General features: G+C 39.8%; 1 protein-coding gene across 1 annotated transcript in view; it reads left to right on the top strand.

Annotated features, from left to right (window-relative positions):
- The window catches only part of LOC112149767 (SH2B adapter protein 2), a 29,600-nt gene continuing 5,435 nt past the window's right edge, over nt 1–24,165 (top strand). Inside the window, exons 1-7 of the mRNA XM_024277699.2 lie at nt 1–1,657; nt 16,235–17,186; nt 22,280–22,381; nt 22,539–22,630; nt 22,975–23,075; nt 23,146–23,301; nt 23,498–23,700. Of these exons, the coding sequence (XP_024133467.1) occupies nt 16,266–17,186; nt 22,280–22,381; nt 22,539–22,630; nt 22,975–23,075; nt 23,146–23,301; nt 23,498–23,700 (1,575 nt within the window). The 5' untranslated portion in view covers nt 1–1,657; nt 16,235–16,265. The remainder of the gene's footprint in view (nt 1,658–16,234; nt 17,187–22,279; nt 22,382–22,538; nt 22,631–22,974; nt 23,076–23,145; nt 23,302–23,497; nt 23,701–24,165) is intronic.

Here is a 24,165-nt window from a genome sequence, read left to right as displayed (position 1 = left end):
AAAACACAGAGGGAGGACTGTCTGCTTCAGACAGAATTTGCTGTTATGTTTTTTTAATCTTTTGCCTTTTTTGTTGTGTTTTGTTGTTTATCTTGAGCAGCTGGTGTAGTGCATCTGCTGCTAGGCTGGACCGTGCATGTGTTTTGAATATGGATTCAGTTTGTTGAGCACCCAGGCGTGCACACATGGAAACACAATACATCCAGGATTTTCTTTTGCCAGTGGGATAATAACAACAAACGGGCGTGGCTCCTTTAAGGACAGAGGTATAAACACAAACACACACACATGCACATTACACACTTGAACACGCATGCACACACAAGTGAAGAAAGCTGTTGCAGTACTAGCCTTTCAGCGGATTTTCAAATTAAAAGCCCTCAAGATAAGTAAATGAAAGAAATTATGTGACATTACGCTCTTAATATATAAAAATAACACGTGGTCTACTTAAAAATGTGAGTTTTTGTTACATTGGAAGCTTGGCAAAAATTGATTTTTTGCATAATATCACAATAAAATCTGTGTAACATTCAATGACAATTAAACCTGATATTTTGCTTTCCCAATTGAACCAAAATTTAAAAAAAGTCAGAGTGATGTGTTTCTTATTAATAATATTAAGATACCTTGATATATTTAATGAATGTTCTCTTTTACAGTCATTGACTTTTATTCAAGGTGAAATCAGAGAAAATTAACGTGAACAAAAAATAGATCGTAAATGTGAAAAACAGAAATTTTGAATTTTAAAGAATATATAAAAAGTTTTAAAAAATAAAAATTTGAAAACAGTTTTAAACTCGAAAGTACACAAAATAAAATTGAAGAAATAAACACTCCTTTTCATTTGGTACGAGTTGTAAGTTTTAAGTAAAAAAATGATTAAAAAAAAAATGGTGCAATTCTTAGATATTTATATATTTATATTTTTTACATTTGCACATTTCTGTTTTAAATTTTCAACAATTCCTTGAAGTTTACAATTTACCCCCCAAAATTTTACAATCTGTTTTTTTCATTCACTTTAAGTTGGTCATGAATTGACCATTGACTATATACAGTCTATGGAATTGACCCCATAGATTGATCATTTTCTCTGTGCAAAACCAGGAAAACTGCCCCATTAGTGTTTCAACAAATCTGTACTTTAGTATTTTAGTTTACTTGTATTTATTTAATTTTTTTCTCCTTAGTATTTTTTATTATTATATTATTGTAGTTTGTTTAAACTATTTAGTAATTTTGGCCATCAAGATATGACTGTATGTTTTATCTTTTTTACAGCTGCTATAATTTTCTAATGTTGTGTTGTGTCATTTGAATTATTTTATGTCAGTGTGTTGTAATATGTTCCATAAAGAAAAGTGAAAATGGACTCTGCAGTTAGGAATCTCTCTGCTTTATTCTGAAAAACCTAACCGGAAGTAGGCCTTCCTGCGTGGTTAAATAGATCTGTGGAGCGGCAGCAGCAGTGTCCAGTGTTCAGCAGCAGAGATGGAGGAAGACCTGGCCGCCTGCGAGCTTCTCTAAACCGGACAAACGAGGGCAGGTGGAGGATCTAACCATGGCGGACACCGAGAAGTGAGGATCTCCCTACAGAGAGCCGGAGCCTCCTCTCTCCTCCGGGACAGAATGAACCGCGTCCTCTATTGAGGTGAGTTCCGCTGCGCTTTTCCTTTCCACAGCGCGCCTGGACCATCCTGGCGTTTCTGCTCGCAGAACCTGCTCCTGCGCGGATGCTGCGAGCAGAAACGCTGCAGCATCGGGAGTTTTTGCTGCAGGACAATAACAACAAGCTCACAGAATGCGTTCTGGGGTTGAAGCGTGCGCGCAGTCAGCCTCCCTGAAACCCAGCGCCGACATCCAGATGGAGGAGAGCGGTGGTTTGCGTGTCTGCTGGAGGGTGGAGAGGTGGAGGAGGCTTCTTCTTTTTCTTCTTCTTACTCTAAAATAAAAACAAAACAAATCCACTAAATAGACTTGATGGAGCGAGTGGGATCCGGCTGCGGCCCCCGCAGAGGTGCGCGCAAGATGATCCATGGCACCTCACGCGCGCAGGTTCCATTCATCGCCGCCTTCTGGGTCTGTCAGCCATTCAGCAGGAGGCCATTCATGAAGTCCAGCGCGCAGCCTGCACCACGCTCCACTGCTGCCTTTAAATAGACTCCCTGGGCCTGCAGCAGGCCTGTCACAGGCCCTCTATTGACTTTCTCTCACGTATCTTTTTATGAGCTACTTGAACAGACAGGTAACATGAAGCCTAACAAGTCAGATTTGAACAGAAGCTCACACAGAAACGCCTTTTCACTCATTGATTTGTGATGCTGGCATCTGTGACATCATGTTGTGTGACTACAGAGTCAGGATCTCTTGAATCATGATGGATGCGTTCTTGATAGATTCTCAAAAATCAAATATTTTAAAGTTGGATTACTTTTATTAAAAGTGAAGCTATACAGCTGGATGGCTCCAATGTTGGTCACCACTTTTGTTGCACCAGTAATATTAGATTGGGGTGTGAGGGGCTGTAAGCTATCAGAAAACAAAAGGATAATGGGAAGTAGGATCAGGCTTACTCTGTCTGTGACTACAGTCTCGCCCACAACTGATGCGAATCTCTGCAGAAAGCAACACTGTTTTTGATTTAGGCTAAAAACGGTTTAATCATTACTAGAAGACCACTGGGAATGATTTTACAACAGATCAAAATATGATCAGAGTGGGACTCTGAATGTGTTTTTTTATGACAGACAGCTGCTTTTATTTTCTAACTAAACACTACACAGGAAAAATGTGAAGATTACCGCCAGATGTCAAAGTGAGGAAGATTTAGATTTGATAACTGCAAGTTTTTTAACGAATAAAAGAAAACTGCATCAAAAAGATAAGTTCTATGCTATTTAGTTTATGATTTGGTTGGATATAGACAGAAATGTTTCTAATTTAATAGAAAAATATATGATTATTTAATGTAAATATGTCTTGAAATATGTACTTTTTAAAATCAAAAAGTTACTTTACAAACAAAAAATCCTTTTTTTTTTAACACTAAATAGTGGACCATGTTTTCTAAAATAAAATCTAACTATGACATGATTGCAAATGTTTTCCAGTACGTAGTATCTTTTTATGTAAATATAAGTTTAAAAATCTATTAGCTAAATAAGTTCAAAATATTATGGTGTGTGAAAAATTCCTTATTAATGTGTTAATAAGGGTTTTATTAATTAGAAACATGGAGGATCACCTTTTTCTGTAAAAACAAAAGTGTTTTTTTTGTCAATATATCTTAATAAGTGACAGATTTCAGGTTGTAGAGTATTTATGCTTTGTGTGTGTGTGTGTGTGTGTGTTTGTGAGAGGCACATGCTCGTCTGTGGAATTAGTTAGACCTGGTGGGTGAGAGACAGGAAATGGAAGTCAGTGGTGCAGCGTTCATCTCCCACGCGCTCCGTCCTTTATCGTCGGCTGCCATATGGATGCTGAGCTCACTCAACATTTATATTGTCAGAGGAGAGAGTGAGAAGACAGCCTGCCTGCTGAGAACCCACTAAACAAATGTGTGTAATATCTGCTACCTGCATTATTAGGAGGGATTGGACACTCTTCCCATAAGTAAATGGGAATTCGCTTTAGCAATTTGATGCATTTAATATTTTCTCATTCTGGATTCTTGTTCAAGATTGTATCGTCTGTTTCTATACTGTGGACACAAACACACTTCTACACTCACTCCCACACACATGGACACAATTCACTTCTGGACATAAAATCACTCCAGCAGACATACACACTCCTAGACACAGACACACTTGTGTACATATTTACACTCCTGCCAGCACACAAACTTTTCTCAACAAACTCACTCCTGTATACAGACACTCATGCCAACAAACTCACTCCTGCACACTGACTCACTTTTGCCTTCAACCTCACTTCTGAACATAGATACATTTCTGGACACAGACACACTTTTGCTTACTAACTGAATTTTGCACACAAACACACTACAAACTCACTCCTGTACATAAACACTCTTGGACATATAGGCACACTTTTACTTACAGAGACAGTCTTGCACACAGATACACTTTTACTTACAAACTCACTCCTGCACATTTATGCACTCCTAGACACAGACACAATTTTACTTACAAACTCACCCCTGCACAAGGTCACTCTTCTTACAAACTCACATCATAGATTCACTCTTACACAAAGACACGCTTTTTCTTACAAACTCACTCCTGCACATTTATGCATTCCTAGACACAAACACACCTTTGCTCACAAAACTCACTCTTACACACACTTTTACTTACAAACTCACTCCTGCATACAGACACTCTCTGTTTACAAACTCACAGAGATGCACTCTGGCACACAGACACACTTTTTGCTTAATATAGATGCACTCCTATACACAGAGACACTTTTGTTCACATAGTCACTCTTACATAAATACAGAATTTTGCTGACAAACTCACACCTGCACATAGATTCACTCTTAGAAACAGACACAATTGTGCTTACTGACTCACTTCTGCACACACTTACTCTCACTTACAAACTCACTCCTGTACATATATGAAATTCGAGACACAGACACACTTTTGTTTACAAACTCACTCCTACACATGGAAAGCCCCCCCCCAAAAGGAGTGCGTTTGACTGACAAACTCACCCCTGCAAAAAGACACTCTTCTAACAAACTCGCACAGGTTCACCCCTGCACAGAGATGCCCTCCTACACATAGACACAATTTTGCTTAAACACTCACTCTTACACACAAACTAACCTATACTGTACCTGCTTACAAACTCACTTCTTAACATAAATTCACCATCGGAGACAACCTCACATTTGTAGAAACAGTATTTTCTACACGCAAAACACTTCTTGACGCAAAACCACTCCGGCACCCAAAACTCTTTTCTTGGATACTAACTCCAGCAGGAAAAGCACTCTTGGAGTCAAAAACACAACAACACACAATCCTTCTCCTGCACACACTCCCAGATACAATTTCAGGTTCATCAAGGAGAAGGGAGGTTATCAGAACTCAGGTTAAAGGTCGCTGACTGGCTTTTCTGAAATCTCTGGATCTGAAAGAAGGTGAATTTTGGAGTCCGTCACCGCTGACCCTTCGTTTTGCCCTTCTGATTGCGCTCTCTCCGCTTCTTCCAATCTTTCAGTGCTGGAATTTTTTAAAATCTTTATCAGCCTCTCTGCTTTTTCTTCTGGGCCCATCACTCTTTTTGTGTGAGTTCTTGTTTTCTTCTATCAGTGATACTCCTACTTACACCTGGATCCCTGTTTTGACTACATTGGTGGGAAAGTGTGCCTTAGCCTAACTCCACTTCAGCTTCAGAGGAGGCGTGCTGTTTACAAAACGGAATACAACCAGTCTGCCTGACCCAAAAACCAATGTTTATGGGATGTTTCAGGTTTAAGTTGAAAATGTTCAACCATTTCTTTAGTCCAAAAATCTTTAATATGTAAATACAATATATATATATATATATATATATATATATATATATATATATATATATATATATATATATATATATATATAAATGCACAGTTACTTGTTAAAGATGGTTAAACAAGCACAATTTTAAAAAGGAAATTAGGCTTAGAGAAACTGACCTCCAACTAATCAGATTGACAGAAAGTTGACAATCATTTTACAAAAGATTTGGTTGAGTTTTTCCTTGATAACCACACAGGCTGCAATAATTACTAACCACACTGTGATGCAGCTTCCAGTTTTGTCTGAACACAAGATTCCTTCTGAACGCATGCAGGAAACTGCTTCTGGCATCCATCTCTGGACTATTGTTCTCTGTTCTTGGCTCTGAGTCTGATGTTGTTGTTATGCTTTGTGAGTGAAACGTCAAACACTTCGTAGAATTTGGACTTAAAGATCTGACAGTAGAGAAAATGTAACATAAAAATCAAAAATTGATTCAATATAATCTATAAAAATAGAAAAAAAACAGCATTAAAGCATGTCAGAACATGTTACAAGATCTTTAGTTGCATGCGCTTTATGCTATTATTGCCCGAATGAAGTGAAACTAATTTTAGATGCAACATGTACAATCTGAGACTACAACAAGCAAGAAGGGACATAACACTGCGGCTATGTCTGAATTCCTTTACTGCTCCATCCATCCTCTTCTGCTCATCTAGGACCAGATACCTGAGCCACCTAGCTCATTTCAGCTGGTTGTATTTGGGATCTTGTTCTTTCAGTCATGACCCAGAGCTCATGACCACACACCCGCCTGTCGATCTCACGCTCCGATCTTCCCGTATTCGTGAACCAGACCCCAAGATGTTTAAACTCCTCCACCTGGGGCAGGAGCACTCCAAATACCAAGAGAGGGCAAACTTGAGGACCATGGCCTCACTACTTTATAGTGCTGTCCGAATCTACAATTCCGAAATCGAGTGCCAAAGAAATTTACCAGATTTCTCTGCGAAAAACCAGTGTGCATCGAAGCTCACTAGATTGGGGAATATAGACCATAATACATTACATTTGAACATATTTTGTGAAAACAAACTCTTTTTTATATACATTTTTATCATCAAAACAGTGTTTTCATAAAAAGTCGCAACCCCAAATAGATTTTAAAATTCAGGGCACTAAATGGTTCCGCACCATATAGTTTTTTAATAGTTAGGAAGTAGGGAAGGTATTCGGACATAGCTTGTGTTTCCCTTTAGTGCGATATATTCTCAAATCTATCGATATAAAAGATAGATTTGTAATCAGAATGGGTTAATGCTGTCATTGAGGCTTGACCAGGTTAAGCTTACAAAGCTGTTTTAGGGTTTAGACACTTATCAGATTTGACTAAAGACTGTATAGAGAACTGGAGTGAGTGACCTCTCCCCTCTCACATTCCAAACAGTAAGGCCCAAACCGAATTCTTCCCTTCTCCCTACCCTACATTTAGTCCTCCAAACAGAGAGTTATGGACAAATATTGTCGCCGGTTTTAGTTTCGTAGTGCAAGTTATAAACTGGCCAGGAATAACTCAGTAAAAGTAGATGGTTTCATGTTTGAAACATTGACTTGACAGATTCACTTTCAAGTGGTAAGGGTGTGGCCTTCCAACAAGCTCACTCCTGATTGGCGAGAGTGGTTGCCATAGAAATGTTGACTCGCACCAACTCGGACCAATCATCGCTAATTGATGATTTTCATCGTGTCAGTGTCGAAGACAAATGGCGACTGCATTGACCTAACTTTAGAAGTGAGCAATTTTCTATGGATGACATCACGCTCATTCGGTCCAGTTCTCATGTACAGTTAGTGGATTTGATTTGGTGATCATCAACTGTAATATGTTTCTGGTTGAATTTTTCAGGTGTGAGTGTTTGGTTAAAGGTCCTCCTCATCTTTCCAGTTGTCTTCTGCAATGACCTCAATTCTAGCTATATCTCAGAAATACGATTTTTCGGACTTTCCCCTTCAAAAATCTCCAGGAATGCCTGAACATGAATTTCAGGATGCTGCTGTACTGTACAAAGCATCGCTGTAGCTGGCTGTCGTGCTGTGGAGCGGGCTAATCTTAGAAATCGCAGCAAGGCCCTAACTCCCCGGGGTGGGAGCACAGCATCACCAATCATCTTCACGGTCCAATCAGAGGGAGTTCTGCAGGCACCACTCGCAGCATAGAGGATATAGGCGCTTCTGCGGCTGCAGGATCATCGTACATCAAGTAAAACACACACTTTTGAGATCTTTCCTGCAAAACTCGTCATTGCGTCTAATAATCATCCTTCATCTGTAATTCTTCTCATTGACTCCTGTGAGGACCATGGACCTTGGATGAAATCAGAGGATCCTGTACAATGTTTTTGCAGGCGAAGCTGATCACTTCCTCCAGTAGAGTACTGCCCCCCCACCCCCCTTCAGTTTACTGTTACAGACAGAACTCCCAACCATCTGACAGAGATTTCTGCCCCGTCCCCTTGGGTGAAGAATCAGCAGAAGGAGGGGCAAAGGAGTGGTAGATGTTTACAACAGATAGGCAGGAGACACAGGAAAGGAAAGGTTTCTGAGGCCTGACAGATGGAGATGGACAATTTCAGATTTCCTGCTACTGTATTTATCTTTTTTTTTTTTTCTTAATCGTCAGTGTTGGAAAGAAGCTTATATTGGTGGAAATCTACACTGCGCCTCTGGAAATCAGTGTCCTGAAGTCTGTCTCCTGTTCTTTATGCTTCCCTTGTCTCCTCCACCTCCACATGCTGACTGATTGTTTTACCAGCTGGCTAGTGAAGCAAAAACATGCCACCGATGGAAAAAAGGAGCTCCAGGTCCAGAATAATAGTTAACATGCACAACTTCAGCACTTTTTCAAAAAGGTTTTTTGCCAAAATCAGAAAATGGATCAAAAGGGATGTTTTTTTTTAAAGAAAAGGTGAGGGAACTATGTGCTTGTTGAAGTATTATTTTACTCTGAATTAATGTGTTACTCTTTGACTCACAGCTATCCAGCTAACACATGATAGCTAAAACTTTATAATGTTAGAATTTAGAAATTTAGGAGCACAGTCACTCTGCCACATTTCAACCACACATTTCTATTCTTCAGGTAGTCAGCTTAGTTTGGCAGGTTTAAAAGCTGGTTAGTACCTAACGCTACGTTTACACGGGAAATGTGATGAGTGTTTAAGAATGCGCTGAAACAGGTTTTTGAACGTGCATTTAGCATATGGCGTTCACACTATCGCTATCCAATACGAGTCCATGTACTCACAGTTTGAAGATTCTTGGTGTGAAATGTCAAAGCGGTACAAATCTTGCTTTGTTTTTCACAGCTCAAGTCCAATATATGAAAGACTTGGTGTCATATAATTCCATCCAGGTACAGACCACAATTATTAATGATCAATGCTGGTAATTTAGTGACATAAATGGAACGCCTTCCATTCATCATGTGACAAACTGCCAGACGGCTGGATTCAAGTACCGCTGATTTTATTGGCACAGACAGGACAACAGGGGTGAAGTACAGCTAGAGGTCCTCAAAGCTAAATCAGGGTCAGACGGGCAGGGGTCAAACCCAAGCATCAGGCCATCAGAGAACAACCAGAGTGGTCAGGGTCCAGGCGAGGGTTGGGGCAGGCAGCAAACGTTCAGGGTCAGAAACAGAAGACCAGGTCAGGATGAGAACGCTCATAGATGCAGGGAGAGTGGCACAAACAAGACTTTGCACTCAGTGGTCTGACTAAATACTGCTGGGAGTGACGGCTGTGGGGCTTCTTGGAGTGACAGCAGGTGCTTATGGGAAGTGTTGTGTTGAGACCCAGGAAGTGCTAGTTCTCAGGTGATGGAACCCGCTGATGGTCAGAGGGGGAAACGGGGGACCGATTCATTACAGATCACTACAGAATCCAAGTCCCTGATTGGTCAAAGTTCAACTGGTTTAACTTTCGGTGCATCATTTTGTACGTAGAGTCCAAAAACTGACTTAAAAACTCATAAACACAAAAACTTTGATTGCAGAAGCCTCAATTACACATTGACAATTTTTTTATGTTGACTTTTTATTGAAAGTGGTCACATGGATGCACGTTGCAGAGGCCAATGTGAACGTTACTCAACAGGAAGCTTACAGATCAACCATGGTGTTCCTTCCATCAAATAAATGATGCTACACACCAAAGCATTAACGTAAACCAAAGAGGAGAAGCTTTGGATTCTGTTTGCATGTTTTTTCTTTACTTTCTTTGTTTCCAGTGATCTCCCAAAACCAGCAGGTATTTGAACTCCTAGATTTTTCCTTGTGTTTTGTTTTCAGTGTTTGGCTTACTCTCAAGCGGTGTGTGAAATCGCACCAAACTACAAGAAAGTTGAAAATATAGCCACTTTTTTGCAGCGTTTAAAAATACAATCCAATGAAAATAAAATGGTGTTTTTAAGATGTTCTTGTAGCATTTTTCTCACGATTTTCTCACATAAAGAAAATTAGGCTTAAATATAACAGTATTTCTTTGTTCAAATTGTTGTGAATCTGGAGCAGATGAAAAAATGTTTTCAGCAGTGATGTCCTCTCTTCTGATTCAGCCACTCGCAGACAAAAAGATCCAGTAACGTCTTTGTTTTCCTCGTCTGAGCTGCATCAATACTGTATGGCTGGAGGGCTCCAGTATTGCTCGCCATTTCTGTTGCTCTGGTTGTGAGAGGCTGTAAGCTAGTGGGAGAGTGTAAACAAAGGGATGATGAGAAGAACAGTCTCACCCTCAACTCAGAGGTAATGAATTATTGCCACTGCAGACACCATGTCCTTGAAAACGACACAAGTTTGATTTTGATTTTAGCTAGAAACAGCATAATCATAATGAAAAGATAATTGGGAATGCTTTGAATAAAGATGATAGGAGTGAGACTTTAAAAAAAAACAAGGCAAAAGCAACAGTTGCTGTGTTGCTTTTTTTGCTCTTCACTCTTTATTCCCTATTGTGCTTTTTCTGTCGATGAGAAATGAAACTGCATTACACAGCGGGGAAGTGTGCATCATCACTGTTTCTCTTATTTAAGTGGCTGTGAGCTCATACATTGAGAGTGAGCACGTGTGCTGTGATCACCAAACTTTAATGTCCTTCAGACTGATGACTTTTGAATTTACATAAAGATGGGCAGCATCAGTGTAAATTCCTTTGTTAAAAAGGAAAGAACCTTTAAACTATTTGGTTTAATAGACAAAATAAATGTTTTTTGTTGGTGTTCCGTCAGCGATCACAAAATAAAATCGTGCACCTTAACAAGGAGAGTTCCAGCTCATAAGGATTTTCTAGCATTGAAACGCTGTGTTCAGCAAGAACTCGTCATCCTTCTCCCTTCTGCTCTCCTCCATCACATGTGTTTTTCTTGTTTCTGCCGTCTTTGTAATTTTTGAAGTCCCCGTGTGATTTTTTTTTTTTTTTAGTTTTTTTTTTTTCCTACAGTCTGCTGAGCCTCACAAAACCCATCACACCGGCCACTTCCTCCAGCCTGACGGCTTGAGTTTCATGCTGATTCGATGTTTGAGCGCGTGTGTGTTCAGCGGTGTGTGTGTGTGTGTGCGGGGGAGAGTGTGGGCAGGTCAGTATCTTTAGGAGGGGGCATATCCTCATTGTTGCGGAAGGGCAGGAGTTTTTTAGAAATGCAGTGCATTGTAAGTGGCTGTTTTTCTGCTGAATGGGTGGAAAGCTGGCCCAGTGCAGGTTTTTAAATAGCTTAAAGGGTATTGACTTTTTTTTTTTTTTGCAAGCAATACCAGCACTTACACTCAGTGACATGAGGCGTGGGGGTAATCATTCCAAAAACACTTGGTGATTGGACGTTCAGATTACAAATCTTATTTGGCTTGAAAGAATGAATGGATTTCGTGAATAAGGTGATGGATTTGTGAATGAGAGGATGGATGTGGGAATGTGGAGGCTGTTGTGGACCATTTTTTAAGGTGTTTCCTTATTTATTTGTGTGTTTATTTGTTTATTTTTTCACAATTTAGTCTTAGAGTCCAATATAGGAGAATATGGAGGGACAAAATGTATACATTTTTGTTTTATGCTTCTTTCCAGTGTCCAAAAACATGCTTCATAGGTTTGCTGGTTGCTCCACAGTATCCCTAGGAGTACATGTGAGAGTATGGCCCAGTGACACCTGTCCAGGGTGTACCCCACGTTTACCCAACAGTAGCCAGGACAGGAACCCACAACCCTGCAACCCCAAAAGTTTCTTTTGACCCTCTAAGTCACAAATGCACATACATGGTGCAAAGACAAAAAATGAAAGAAGTGGAGTGTGGAGGCGGAGGGGTTCGCACTCCTCAATGGGTTTAAGATCTGAAGACTGGCTGGGACACTCCAGGACCTTGACATGGTGCATATGGAGCTTCAGTCCATGTCTTATGTCTTATGTAGCCATAGTCTTATGTCGCCTGGATGGTGTGTTGGAGCATCCTCGTCATGCTTTATCTTCACTGCCCTTGTTGATGGAAATCTCACAATACATGGCAACATTCATTATTTTCTTTGCACAGATCAGTCAACCTGGTTAGTTTGCAGAATAACAGACCCTAAGCATGATATTTCCACCTCCATGCTTCACAGTTGGTGTTCTATGGATTCAACTCTGCATTTTCTCCTCCAATATGACTAGTTGAGTTTTTACCAAAATGTTAGATTTTGGTTTCATCACCAAATTCCATCCATTTTGTTAACCTGCTATATCCCTTTCGGGGTCATGGGGTTGCCATGGCTACTGTTGGATGAAGACGAGGTACACCTTGAACAGATTGACAGTCTGGGCCACACAATCATTTCTGCAAACACAATTTAAAGTAACCAATCAATCTATGAAGCATGTTTTTTTAACTGTGGGAAGAAGCCGAAGTATCTGGAATAAACCCATGCATGCACGGGGAGAACATGCAAACTCCACATTGAAAGGTCTCAGCTAAACCTATTCTCACTCATTTTTGATGTGCTAGCTGTTCCCATTAAATCTGGACCGGTACGGGTCTGAGGGCTGCTTGGTTTTTGCTCACTGCTTTTGTGATCCTTTTGATTTCCTCACACCAAGCTGCTTATCTGTTCAGCCATTTTCTCATTTTGCCTCCCATCGCTGAGGAATGCCTATGAGGGTAAATTACAGCCTTCTCTTATCTTTTCAAGTTGGAGAACTTGCACAATTGGTGGCAGATTGTGGATATGTTTTTGCCCCACTGTAAGTAATGCAAGATTATTTTTTTTTATGAAATTGTTGCTTTTAAATAACTGACCTCTCTTAGGGTTACTCACAAGTAGGATATACAGTATATTTGTTATAATTTTTCATTGCTTTTGTTAATTTCTCATCTATCTAAAGAAAATCTGATTTAGTTAAACATCACATTTACACAGAAATATAAAAAACTAAATGGTTCAAGCATCTCTTAGGGTTTGGTGTGAGTTGGAATTCTCCAAGGATTCACTGATGCTGATTAGTAGAAAATGTGTCCTTTGTTGTCACTTTTTAATTCTTTTAAATTAACCTCGCCCTATTCTACTTCAGCCTTGAGTTGTTTATTCCAACAATTAAACATTTTTACTCCATTTTTTTTTACACTTTTCCTCTGATCATTTCAGACTTCTGAAACAAGTAGAAAGCAGACAGATCATTTTTTAAAAGTTAGTCTTTTATTTATTTTTATAGCTTTTTAAAAAAGTAGCTTTCATTCTTACTGACCCAAAAACCCACACTGACACTCTAGAAAACCACAATTAACCTGCTTCAAAGGGAAACCCCAAGAGAATATAAGCTCAGACGTATGGATGATTCACTTCAATAGGGCAATTATGGTTAATTTGTTGAAGTTCTTTAAGAAAACCAGCAGCTTTCATAGCTTGGAGAGTGTTAGCCGACCCATTTTGCTCAGCTTTAAGCAACATCTCCTTATCTGCCTGATTTGCTGCTCTAACCAGAGCAACATGCGTCTGATTGTTTGGCAGCGTTCACCGATGCTGCGTTAGTCACTGATGTGCAGAGGCAGACGGGGACGGGAGGGGCCCAAAAACTGTCATTGGTTGTTGCTGCTGACACAATGTCATTGTGAGTCTTTGTTAGGTCCTCACTGTAGCGAAAAGTTTTCTCTGTGATGTGATGTGGTTTGGCAGAGCTGGAGACTGTGAAGGAGGAACATGAATCATGCAAACGCACACATGGTTGGGAGCAGTGGAAGGATGAGTCAGTGAGAAGAATGGCTGTCTTCAAGACAATAAATGATAAAAAGAAATCAGCGTGGTGTTGTATTACGTGTTAGTAAGTCTGGTTTGAGTGAACTTACTTTCAGAAATTGAAGATCTTAACGTCAAAAAGTCATCAACTCGTTCCTTCTATTGCCATAACCAGCACAGATGAGGACTAACCAAAGTGACAATGTTAAAACATGAAATCTTGTACAGAAATTCCAATTCTTCCCTTAACCTAATCTGTGACTGAGAGCTTTGCACAAGATTTACCATGTGTCTCAATTTAGGTTGATGCATATGATAAATAAAAACCTCAAACCCTTGAAATCAGCCGCTACAGCCTTCTGTTGTGCAACTTCACTGTGGAAAATAAGTATTTGGTCAATAATACAAGTTCAAATCAATACTTTATTATAAACCCTTTGTTGACAACGACAGCAGTCAAACATTTCCTGCAAGTCTTCACAAGGTTTTCACAAACTTGTATTTTGGTCCATTCCTCAATGCAGATCTCCTCGAGAGGAGGGATGTCTCTGCTGCATTGGTCAGTAAACTTTCAGGAGTGTTTCCTCTTCCTACCTGCAGCCCCTTTTTTATATTAAAAAGCCAAAAAAATAAAAAAAGCTATACTAATTAATTGACTTAAGATATGACGTCAGTTTGTTTATTTATTTTTTGGCAAAAACACAGCTTTTCTCTTAGTGTTTTACGCAAAAAGTCATGGAAAAATGTACATTTATTATATTTAAATATATTATATTAATAATCAACATTTTAAATAAGAATTTATGAAAATGAACCAATATCAAATTGTAAATTAAACCAATTTATTACTTTGTAAATCAAATTTGGCTCTGGAATTTGACATCAACACTCGATATTATTGTCTTTTGTTGTGTGTTTTATGCCACAAAAAACATTAAACTTTAGAGAAAGTGAAACACCAGATTTTTAAAAAATAACCAAAAGGTATATGCTTTGCAGTTCTATTATTTTGAAATTAAGAGCTTGATATTTCTGAAAATTCTACCAAGATATTGCTTTTATTTTCAACTTACGTTGTTTTTTTATTTGTAAATGTGAAGATTTTTTTAAAGTCACTCTCAAATCATCTTTTGATCTGTTGTAAAAACGTTCCCAGTGGACTTTTAATCAGTGATTTTGCAGTTTTTAACCAAAATGTTTTAAAAAAAACTGTCGTTCTTTAAGAACATAGTTTCTACAGAGTGGTAATAGTTCATTAGAAGTTTGTCTTTGAGTTGGGGGTGGGACCATTGACATACTGTAACCCCACCCTCACTTTCTGTCACTGATCAGGTTACACGCTGTTCTGCTAGCTCATAGCCCCTCACACTCCCAAGATAACATTGCTGGTGCAACAAAATGTCGAGCAATTTTGGAGCTATCCAGCTGTACAGTTTTGAGCCCGATGCCAGGTCAGATGAGGAAAACAAAGACATACATGGATGGAGATAGTTATCTACGAGTGGACGCATCAGAATGGAGTGGAGCTGGGATCTTGTGACTTGCAGAGTGTAACATTTACTGCAACCGGATTTTTCCAACACTATTAACAATGATTTAAATAAATAAATTCATGCTCAGACATTCAATTTCAAGCTTAATTTTCTTTATATAAAGTTACGTGAAGAAATTAGAAAAAACTTATTGAATAATCAGCTTTTATGTTGAAAAAAATTCTAAAAAAGAAAGTGATTTAATAAAAATTGAACTAATGCATGACTACCGGTATTATTCTACTCATAAAAAATGCGATCTGAACAAAATTTCATATTTTAATGAAGGTCAATGTTTGGACCTCCTGCCTCCTGTTCGCAATTTGTTGCTCCTTTAGAATAAATCGACTCATTAAGACTCTTTATTGTGGCATCTACCATTAAATGTGTCTTAAGTGTGAAGTCTCTAAACTTAAACATAAGCAGAAATAACGTTCTTTTAAAAATTGAATTTCATATAGTTTTAAATAGGCTTAAAACATTTTTTAATGTCAAGTTACATCACTTGAATCACTCATTGATGTTCAAATTGATAGAATATGTGTATGTATTCAAAAATGTGAGAAAATAGACAGGCTTTAATAGGGTGTCCTAGTTTTTTTCAATTTATTTCTGAAATCTGAATTGATCCACACTAATTTTTCATAAAGACTTTGGGACATTTTGGAATTGTAGATTCAGACAGTAGTAGTGCCCAAAAAATCCCACAACAACATGTTAAAAACACCAATGGAGTGGGTCCTTAAACTCAATATTTCACAGATGAGATGGCGGACTTTTTCATATGGAGATATATAAATAATGTCACACAAGCTGGTTCGCAGTCTGCTTCATTCACACATCTTCTCTGTCTCCAGCCTCACACGTGCCGACTGTGTCACAGCTGTCGTGTGATCCAACGCCAGCAGTTGCAGTGAAACATGCTCCTGCAGTTGTGCATGCTAACACTCTCCTCCTCTCTCCTCCGCAGCCTCTCCTCGTTGGGTTGGGATGGCCCAGTGATGAACGGAGCGGTGCAGCCTGGTAGCCCGGAGCTCTCCTCCTCGTGCCCGCTGCCAGACTGGCGAGAGTTCTGCGAGCTTCACGCTCGAGCTTCTGCTGCAGACTTTGCCAACAAGTTCCAGCGCTTTCTGTTGGAAAACCCCTGCTACGACTCCCCCGGAGCGGACACCAGCTTCTCCCAGCACTTTGCCCATCACTTTTTGGAGTGCTTCTCTGCAGCGCTCACTCAGGCAAGAGAGAGCAAAGCGTCCTCCCCCGGGGAGGAGGGCTCCAACGCAGCCCCCAAGTACAGCATCGTTCCTTTCCTGGGAATCCAGGGTTGCCCGCTGTCCTACGGCCACGACCTTTACCAGAAGCGCAAAGACGCTGGGGCTTCAACTGAATCCCTGGACAGCATGGACAGTGGAGGGGGCGGGATAGACGGGGGAGGCATCGGCACCACCGCCTCCCGAGGCCGCCCAACCACTCACAAGGTGTCCGCTCTGGGACAGTCCCGCAGCTCTGAGGACGTATCGGTCAGTCACCCGAAAGCGCGCTTCAAAAAAGGTTTTTCCCTGAGGAACATGAGCCTCTGTGTGGTGGACGGGGTGAAGGAGATGTGGCACAGGCGCGCCTCCCCCGAACCAGAGGCTCCTACTGGGGCCAGGAAAGCAAACGGAGGAGGAGGGGAGGCGCCGGCGCCGGCGGCAGCGGCAGGGGGAGAGAAGTGGTCCCAAAAGCTGCGGCTTCCAAGAGGCTCCCAGGGCCACAAGGCGGAGCTCCTGGAAATCCAGAGGGAGGGGGCGCTGAGGTACATGGTGGCCGATGACACAAACTGTATGGGGGCCGCTCAGTGGCAGAAATGTCGCCTGCTGCTGAGGAAGACCAAGAGGGAGGAAGGAGGCGACAAGTTCATGCTGGAGTTTTACGTGCCACCAAAGGTATTTAGACACTGAAAAAGGAACAAAAAAATACAACGAACAAAAGATTTTATTTTTTTGGGGGGGTTACTTTTTATTTAATATTTAAATATTGTAATATCTCACAACATAATACATTTTAGATATTTGACTTTTGAGATTTTAATCACAGGAACCCTAAAACTTTTCTTATAATCTCCAAAAAAAAAAGCCTCCTTATGTTTAAATTTAAGAGTCAGAGTCTTCTAGATTATAGAAAGTAAAAAAACTAACTGAAAGCAAAAGTTCTGCTCACATGACTCAACCGTGTCTCATCTGCTTCTGAGAAATGACTTTTTTTTTTTTTACATGTGAGTTTAAGTACAGAAGAAAAAAAAAAAACATCCGTAGTGAAATGATGTATCGGCTGAATCCCTTAAACCTCTGCAGTGAGTAACGCAGCTCAACCCGCACATTCTCATGCATGCATGCACCTTTCACATTTGTCTATATGGGATTTCCAGATCGTTGCCCCTGACCTTAAGGGGGCCGTGAGGTTGTGCAGCTGAGTGTGGGCAAATCTGCTGCTGTCCTTTGGCTGTGGCTGCTGGGAAATGTGGATTAGTGGAGAGAGGAGGGATGTCAGGTGGGAGGCAGGCGTTGGAGAGGAGACAGAGGTGACAAAGGGAAGCATGTTAGAAGAAACCGGAGGAATCATTCTTTTATTTTATTTCCTAAAATATGTCTTTAAATCCTCTTTTTTCCCAGTAATGTTCATAAAATTACAAATCGACTGGCTCTAACTAAATCAGGTTCCTCTTTTATCCCTCCATTGTTATTGTTATGGTGCACTAAATAGTGAGACTTGAAGGAATTTGGACATAGCTTAAGGTGTTGACGTTAACCAAAGAAAACGCCTTACTTCTCGCCCTCGTGAAATCAGGCCAAAGCCATCTGTCGCCATTTTGAAACCTGTCGACGGTGATTGGTCTGAGTCGGTTTGAGTCACGTTTTAAGAAGAACTACTGCCTCCAATCAGGAGTGAGCTTGTTCAAAGTCCACACCACTTCTTCCACTGAGAGCGAGCTCGGGGGAAGTCGGGGCCAGCAGGCACCACATGCTTTTATTGAGGCATCTGATTGGTCAGTTTATAACTTGTGATATAGAATAAACATCTTAAAAAAAATTAGGATTAGCAAGAAGATGGCCCTCTGGGAACCAGCGGGTACTTCCTATTTGGAACATAAAAGGGGAGGGGTTGATATGTCCAGTGATTACACAATGCAGACCCCTGAACTCGATAAATGGGTATAAGCCTCAGATTTAAGGATTCGGTCATTGATTTGATCAGATCACTGATTTGTTTGGAGTAAGTCCCTTTTCTCAATGCCAAGCTTCTGGAAACATGTCACAAGGGATATCCTGCATTCTTAAACATACATCATTCTGCTTAACGGTCAAATGATTGGCCTGCATCACAAAAGTAAAAACATACTGTTAACATGTAACATGTAAAGAGCTCTTCAACACATTGTCAAGCCCTGCAAGGATGCCACTTAAACATTTAGTGAATCCAGACATTTGCTCTGCTGAAAATCTTTGGGAAAAAAAAAATTCAGATCTTAGTAACATTTGTTACTCTTGCCAAACAATCCCTCTACAGATTTATGGCATAATCAAAGCTAAATGTGGTCCATAATGATATATTTAGCTCCCCATTTCTTTCTTTTTTGCAATCCTGCTGACACAAAACGAGAACAGGAACCAAAACGTTTTGTGAGTCACCGGAAAGTCTGTCAAGTCAATGAGAACAAGATGAAGAAATAAAACTTGATAAGTGTGCTTCAGCACTTTCATCTTCCATGTTCCATCAACATCTGCACAAAGCAGCACTATTATCAGTTACGGACATGGCTCCGATTAGTATAAACTTCAGAGGGGCGACTGCAGCCTTGATGACAGGATAATTAAATGCACACATCTCTGCAGGCCTGCTCTGCAGACCCAACTGTTTAAACACCACTGTCCTGCTCCCATCTTCTGAAGCATGTCGAGCCCCCTCCGCAATGCATGTTTACCGCTGATGCACATGTTTATCAAACTCCTTTATTTTTATTTTTTTGTTGATAAAATGTACAATAGATGTGAAGCAAATTCATCTGACAGTTTGAGCGTTGCTTGGTTATGAAAAAACAAGTTTACAGTTGGGAAGTAGCTGCAATTTGCATGTTGTTGTAGCTAAATCCTGTTTTTGACTTCACCTCGGTTATATCACACTTTCCTGCTTTTGTTCTTTTCTCATGAATTTTCAATTTTCAGGACATTTTTCTATTGAGATGATTTGATTTTGACCTCGGTCAATTTATATTCTTCACTGAACAACAACAACTTTAAGACAAAGTAAAAAGTGGAATATTAAACATATTAGTTGCACACTGACTGAATTGCCTAAAAGGGGAAAAATACTTTTTAATTTTTTTTCATTATTGTGGCTGACACACCTTTTTTTGATCAAGTACAATTTTAAAACATCCAGTATTTTTCTGCTAATCAATTTCAAAGTATTTCTGCACGAGACTGTTGGAGACACCGAGGCTGTAACATTACACATTCAGTAATGTATAGGATATAGTCGTACCCTTAACAAAAAGTAGTACACTTGAAGTTTATTTTACTATTAAGCATAAGAATAGCAAGTACACACTAGACCATGTAGATGTTGTGCAGGAAGTACACTGGGTATGTTTTCAGACTAATTTGGAGCATTTTAAGTTTACAAAATATGCAGTATTGTAGACTAAGTATAGTTGTAGTACCAGTACACTTAAATAAACAGACCACGCTATACTATAGATAGACTGAGATGACCCTAGAGATGACTCTTTAATTCAACTGCTTTCAATTTTGTGGAATCAAATTGTGAAAATGTAGTTAATAACGTTTTTTAATGTTGAAATCAGATTTAATCATGGAGCATGAAAAGCATTATATTATATTTAATTTAATTTTTATTTCATTTTATTTTATTTTATTTTATTTTATTTTATTTTATTTTACTTTATTTTACTTTACTTTACTTTACTTTACTTTACTTTACTTTACTTTACTTTGCTTTGCTTTGCTTTGCTTTGCTTTGCTTTGCTTTGCTTTGCTTTGCTTTGCTTTGCTTTGCTTTGCTTTGCTTGATTTTTACTTTATTTTACTTTACTTGACTTGACTTTACTTGACTTTACTTTATTTTATTTTATTTTATTTTATTTTATTATATTACTGTAAATGTAAATGAAATGTGTTTTTTTTAAACTTAAATTACTTATATATTATTTTTGATTTAAAAACATCAGGTGTCAATTTGTATGTAAAAGTAAAATTATGTATATAAAAAGTACAAATGCAAAAAAAAAAATGTTGACCCATTTGATACTTTCAATGTTAATGTAACATTTTTGACCAAAAAAAAGTAAAACAGTGAAAACATGAACAATGTATGGAGAAGACAAAAACTCAGATTTCAAATATACATAATTTTGTGGAATACTTTAGAGTACAGTTTTATATTTATTTACTACCATTACTTAAAAATCCTATTTTGTGTCTGCTTAGTGACTCAGCGTTACATTTTTTCTCAGCTCCACAGTTCAATTGGGACAAACGAGGCAGAAACTGTCATGTATTTGCAGCAGCATCGACGTTTTGTTCACAGTCCTTTCAGACTGGATGGGCAGCATGGAGGTATGGGAAGTGGTGGAATGGTTTAATACAGGAAGTGGTTTATGACATCTGATCCAAAGAAAGGAACTGGGGGCGTGGACGGCAGCCAGCAGGCGGATCAAGAGGAAGACAGTGTTACTCCAGACAGATCAGCTGATAAGCCTCTGCGAGACATCAGTCAGCTTCCCTCTGCCTCCTCTGACATGCACAGAAATAAATGAGCCCGCACGTCCTGCTCACAACACCGCATGTCTTTAGATTGCGGTCTGGGTCTGACAGACGAGAAGACTCGCTCGTTCGTTGGAGAACAGGTTGGCGTCAGAAGTTCCCCGCCTGTAAAAAAAAAAGTCATTTAGATGTCTCCTTAGTAACATGTTAACATATACTTAGTGATGCTTAGTGATGCACCGCCTGTAAACTGTTCCTGTTTGGCTGCTCAGCAAGAATAATTACTTGAATCGAGTTGGGAAAAAATGTCCCGACTTGTTGAGTTTTACCTGCTTTTGTAGTTGATCCCATTGTTTTTCAGAGTTCATTGTAGCCAAAGAATGGTTCTAAGGTGTGAACATGAACGGCTTTTTCTTTAAATGTGTATTTTTATCAGAGCAATAGAGACTTTTTGAATCAAGTTTTCATGCTTTGGGTTTTAGGTTTTACAGATGCTTCCTGCACAAAGCAACACAGGATGTAACTCAACTGTGGATCATTAGTAAATGTTTATTTAGATGTTGCTGATAACAGATTGGAATGAAGATCAACGGCCATCCAGGGGCCGACTCACTGTTTGTTGTGTCGTTTTAAATGTGTTTCTGTCAGAAATTCAAGTCCTGGTACATGCAGTCTCAATCATATTTACTATATAAATGCCTCCAAGTTCTATATAAAGGATTATTATGCATATAAAGGGTTTTGACATGTTCTGAGAAGGATGTAACCTTTTTTTTAATAAACTTTATAAACTTTCATAATTGCTTCTTTTCAGACTTTATAGTCTTTTTTTAATACAATGATAGGAAAATTCAAATTGAAATGAATTAAAACGACATACTCTGATGCAAAACAGATTTTTAATCAGTTTTTAAATGTTTTATTGCATTGAAGACATTAAAACAAATACAAACAACATAAAATCAGGAATTCTCCATCCGACTGCAGAGTTTTTTTGCAGAAGTAGGCTCTACAGTTTACATATTTGCAGTTCCTGTTTACATTCTTCTGTGTATACAGGCCTTCAAACAGCATGCTTTTAAGGTTTGTGTACCGTTTTCAGTTGAATGTGGTCCGCAAAGGCTGTGGTCTTGCTTGAAATATTTTTAATGGGATATTTGTGAGATCAAGTTAAACTGACAATGCTGCAACATATATACATATGTATGTATGTATATGTATATGCTCTCACGAGTGTGTTTATGTGCTGGTTTCAGTCCTCAAAACCCAAAGTCAGCATCCCTCTGTCAGCCATTGTGGAGGTGAGGACCACCATGCCGCTGGAAATGCCCGACAAGGACAACACTTTTGTACTGAAGGTATGATCTGCACCATCGCGCCTGCATGCAGGCAGCAAAATGCTGAAAAGACGGGGGGGAAACATGAAAGGAGAGCTTATAAACAGGGTCTTGGAAAAGGATTAACGTCGGAGTTTCCCGTTGAGAACAGAGCTCAGTGTGTGACCTGCTTCTACAGGTGGAAAATGGGGGAGAATACATCCTGGAAACCATCGACTCCTTACAGAAGAACTCGTGGGTTGCTGACATCCAGGACTGCATAGACCCCAGGTAAACCACCGGATAAATATTTGCTGCTGGCAGGAAGACGGAGAGGGATGGATGAATGGAGAGGGGGGGAGGTAGAGGAATGGGAAGGGTGAAAGGAGGGGAAGCACACATAGTCATTAATCATCCAATTAGTTTGGTTTGTTGACGGGCTGCTTGAGCACAAACATGGGGGATTGTGCTCCTGAGAGCCCTGACTTTTTTGTGGACCCTTGTGGGTGCAGCTCTGCACAAAAACAGAATATTTGTGTGCTTGCTTGTAGGACGTGGATGGGCGTAGAGATGTCTGTTTGGACGTGGGGATGTTTGTTTGCACATGTATAATGGCTCTTGTGGCTTGTGTACAGTGACAGCGGTGACGACATTGAGCTGGCATCGTGTCCCCACGGTCAGGCCTCCAAAGACTGCTCCATGGTGACCTCGTGCAGCTGTGAGCTGCTGTCTGAAGGTGAGCGTCCACCTTATGTTTACACGCTTCGATCCTGGGAAACGTGTTGATAAATACCCTACATGTGTAGGTGTGTACCGGGCTCCAGAGAGGCCTTGTTCTACAGCTGTAGAGCACTACAGCGCCCCCTCAGTCCGTTGCAGGGAACCCTCTTTTACCCAGCACCCCTCCCACATGCCTTTAGAGCGCTTCCTTCAGTCCCCAGAGGCTCAGAATTCTTCTGCAGGTAACAGAAGCTTTTACTTTTTAAAGACCCACTCCAACAAAAATCATGTTTTTAACATGTGATAATGTAGGACACATATAAAAAAATGAATCTTAAAATTTAATTTGTTGTTAGAAAAGATAAAAAAGGATAAAAAATGAGTAAAAGTTAGTAGAAGGAGGACAAATAAAGTAATGATTCCTGTAACACCACACAGGTGGTGGAGAAGGATCCAAAGAGTCAGAGGGGGACGCCAGCCTGGTGGGCTACCCATGGTTCCACGGTACGCTGTCTCGCGTGCGGGCGGCCCAGCTGGTGCTCACAGGCGGGTCCATAAGCCACGGGCTTTTTGTGATTCGCCAGAGCGAGACACGACCTGGCGAGTATGTTCTCACCTTCAACTTCCAGGGCAAAGCCAAGGTAAGTATTTCCCTGATATGGTTTTAAAAAAAAATCCTTACAGTCTTCTGAACACCCTTTGCAAGTTCTCCCTCTTAGATATCATAGAGGGGTTTGAAACTTTCCTTCTTACATGCATGTCCACTGTGAAAGATATGATCTACAAAAATAAGCATATAAGTATTTGAACACCTGTCTATCAGCTAGAGTTCTGACCTTCAAGATCCTATTAGTCCATCTTTAAATAGTTTACTTCCACTCTACTTATTAACCTAAGTTAGAAGCACCCGTTTGGGGTCGTTAGCTGCATAAAGACAGCTGTCCACCCCAGACAATCAGTAAGACTCCAACTACGAACATGTTCAAGACCAAAGAGCTGTCCAAAGACACCAGAGACTAAATTGTGGACTTCCTCAAGGCTGTGAAGGACTATGGGGAAATTGCCAAGCAGCTTGGTTAAAAAGAAAAAAAAAAAACACTTCTGGA

The sequence above is a fragment of the Oryzias melastigma genome, linkage group LG13 (assembly GCF_002922805.2).
Source record: "Oryzias melastigma strain HK-1 linkage group LG13, ASM292280v2, whole genome shotgun sequence".
NCBI lineage: Eukaryota > Metazoa > Chordata > Actinopteri > Beloniformes > Adrianichthyidae > Oryzias > Oryzias melastigma.
Note: the sequence above shows the minus strand (reverse complement) of the source record. Positions and strands in the feature narration are given on the sequence as shown.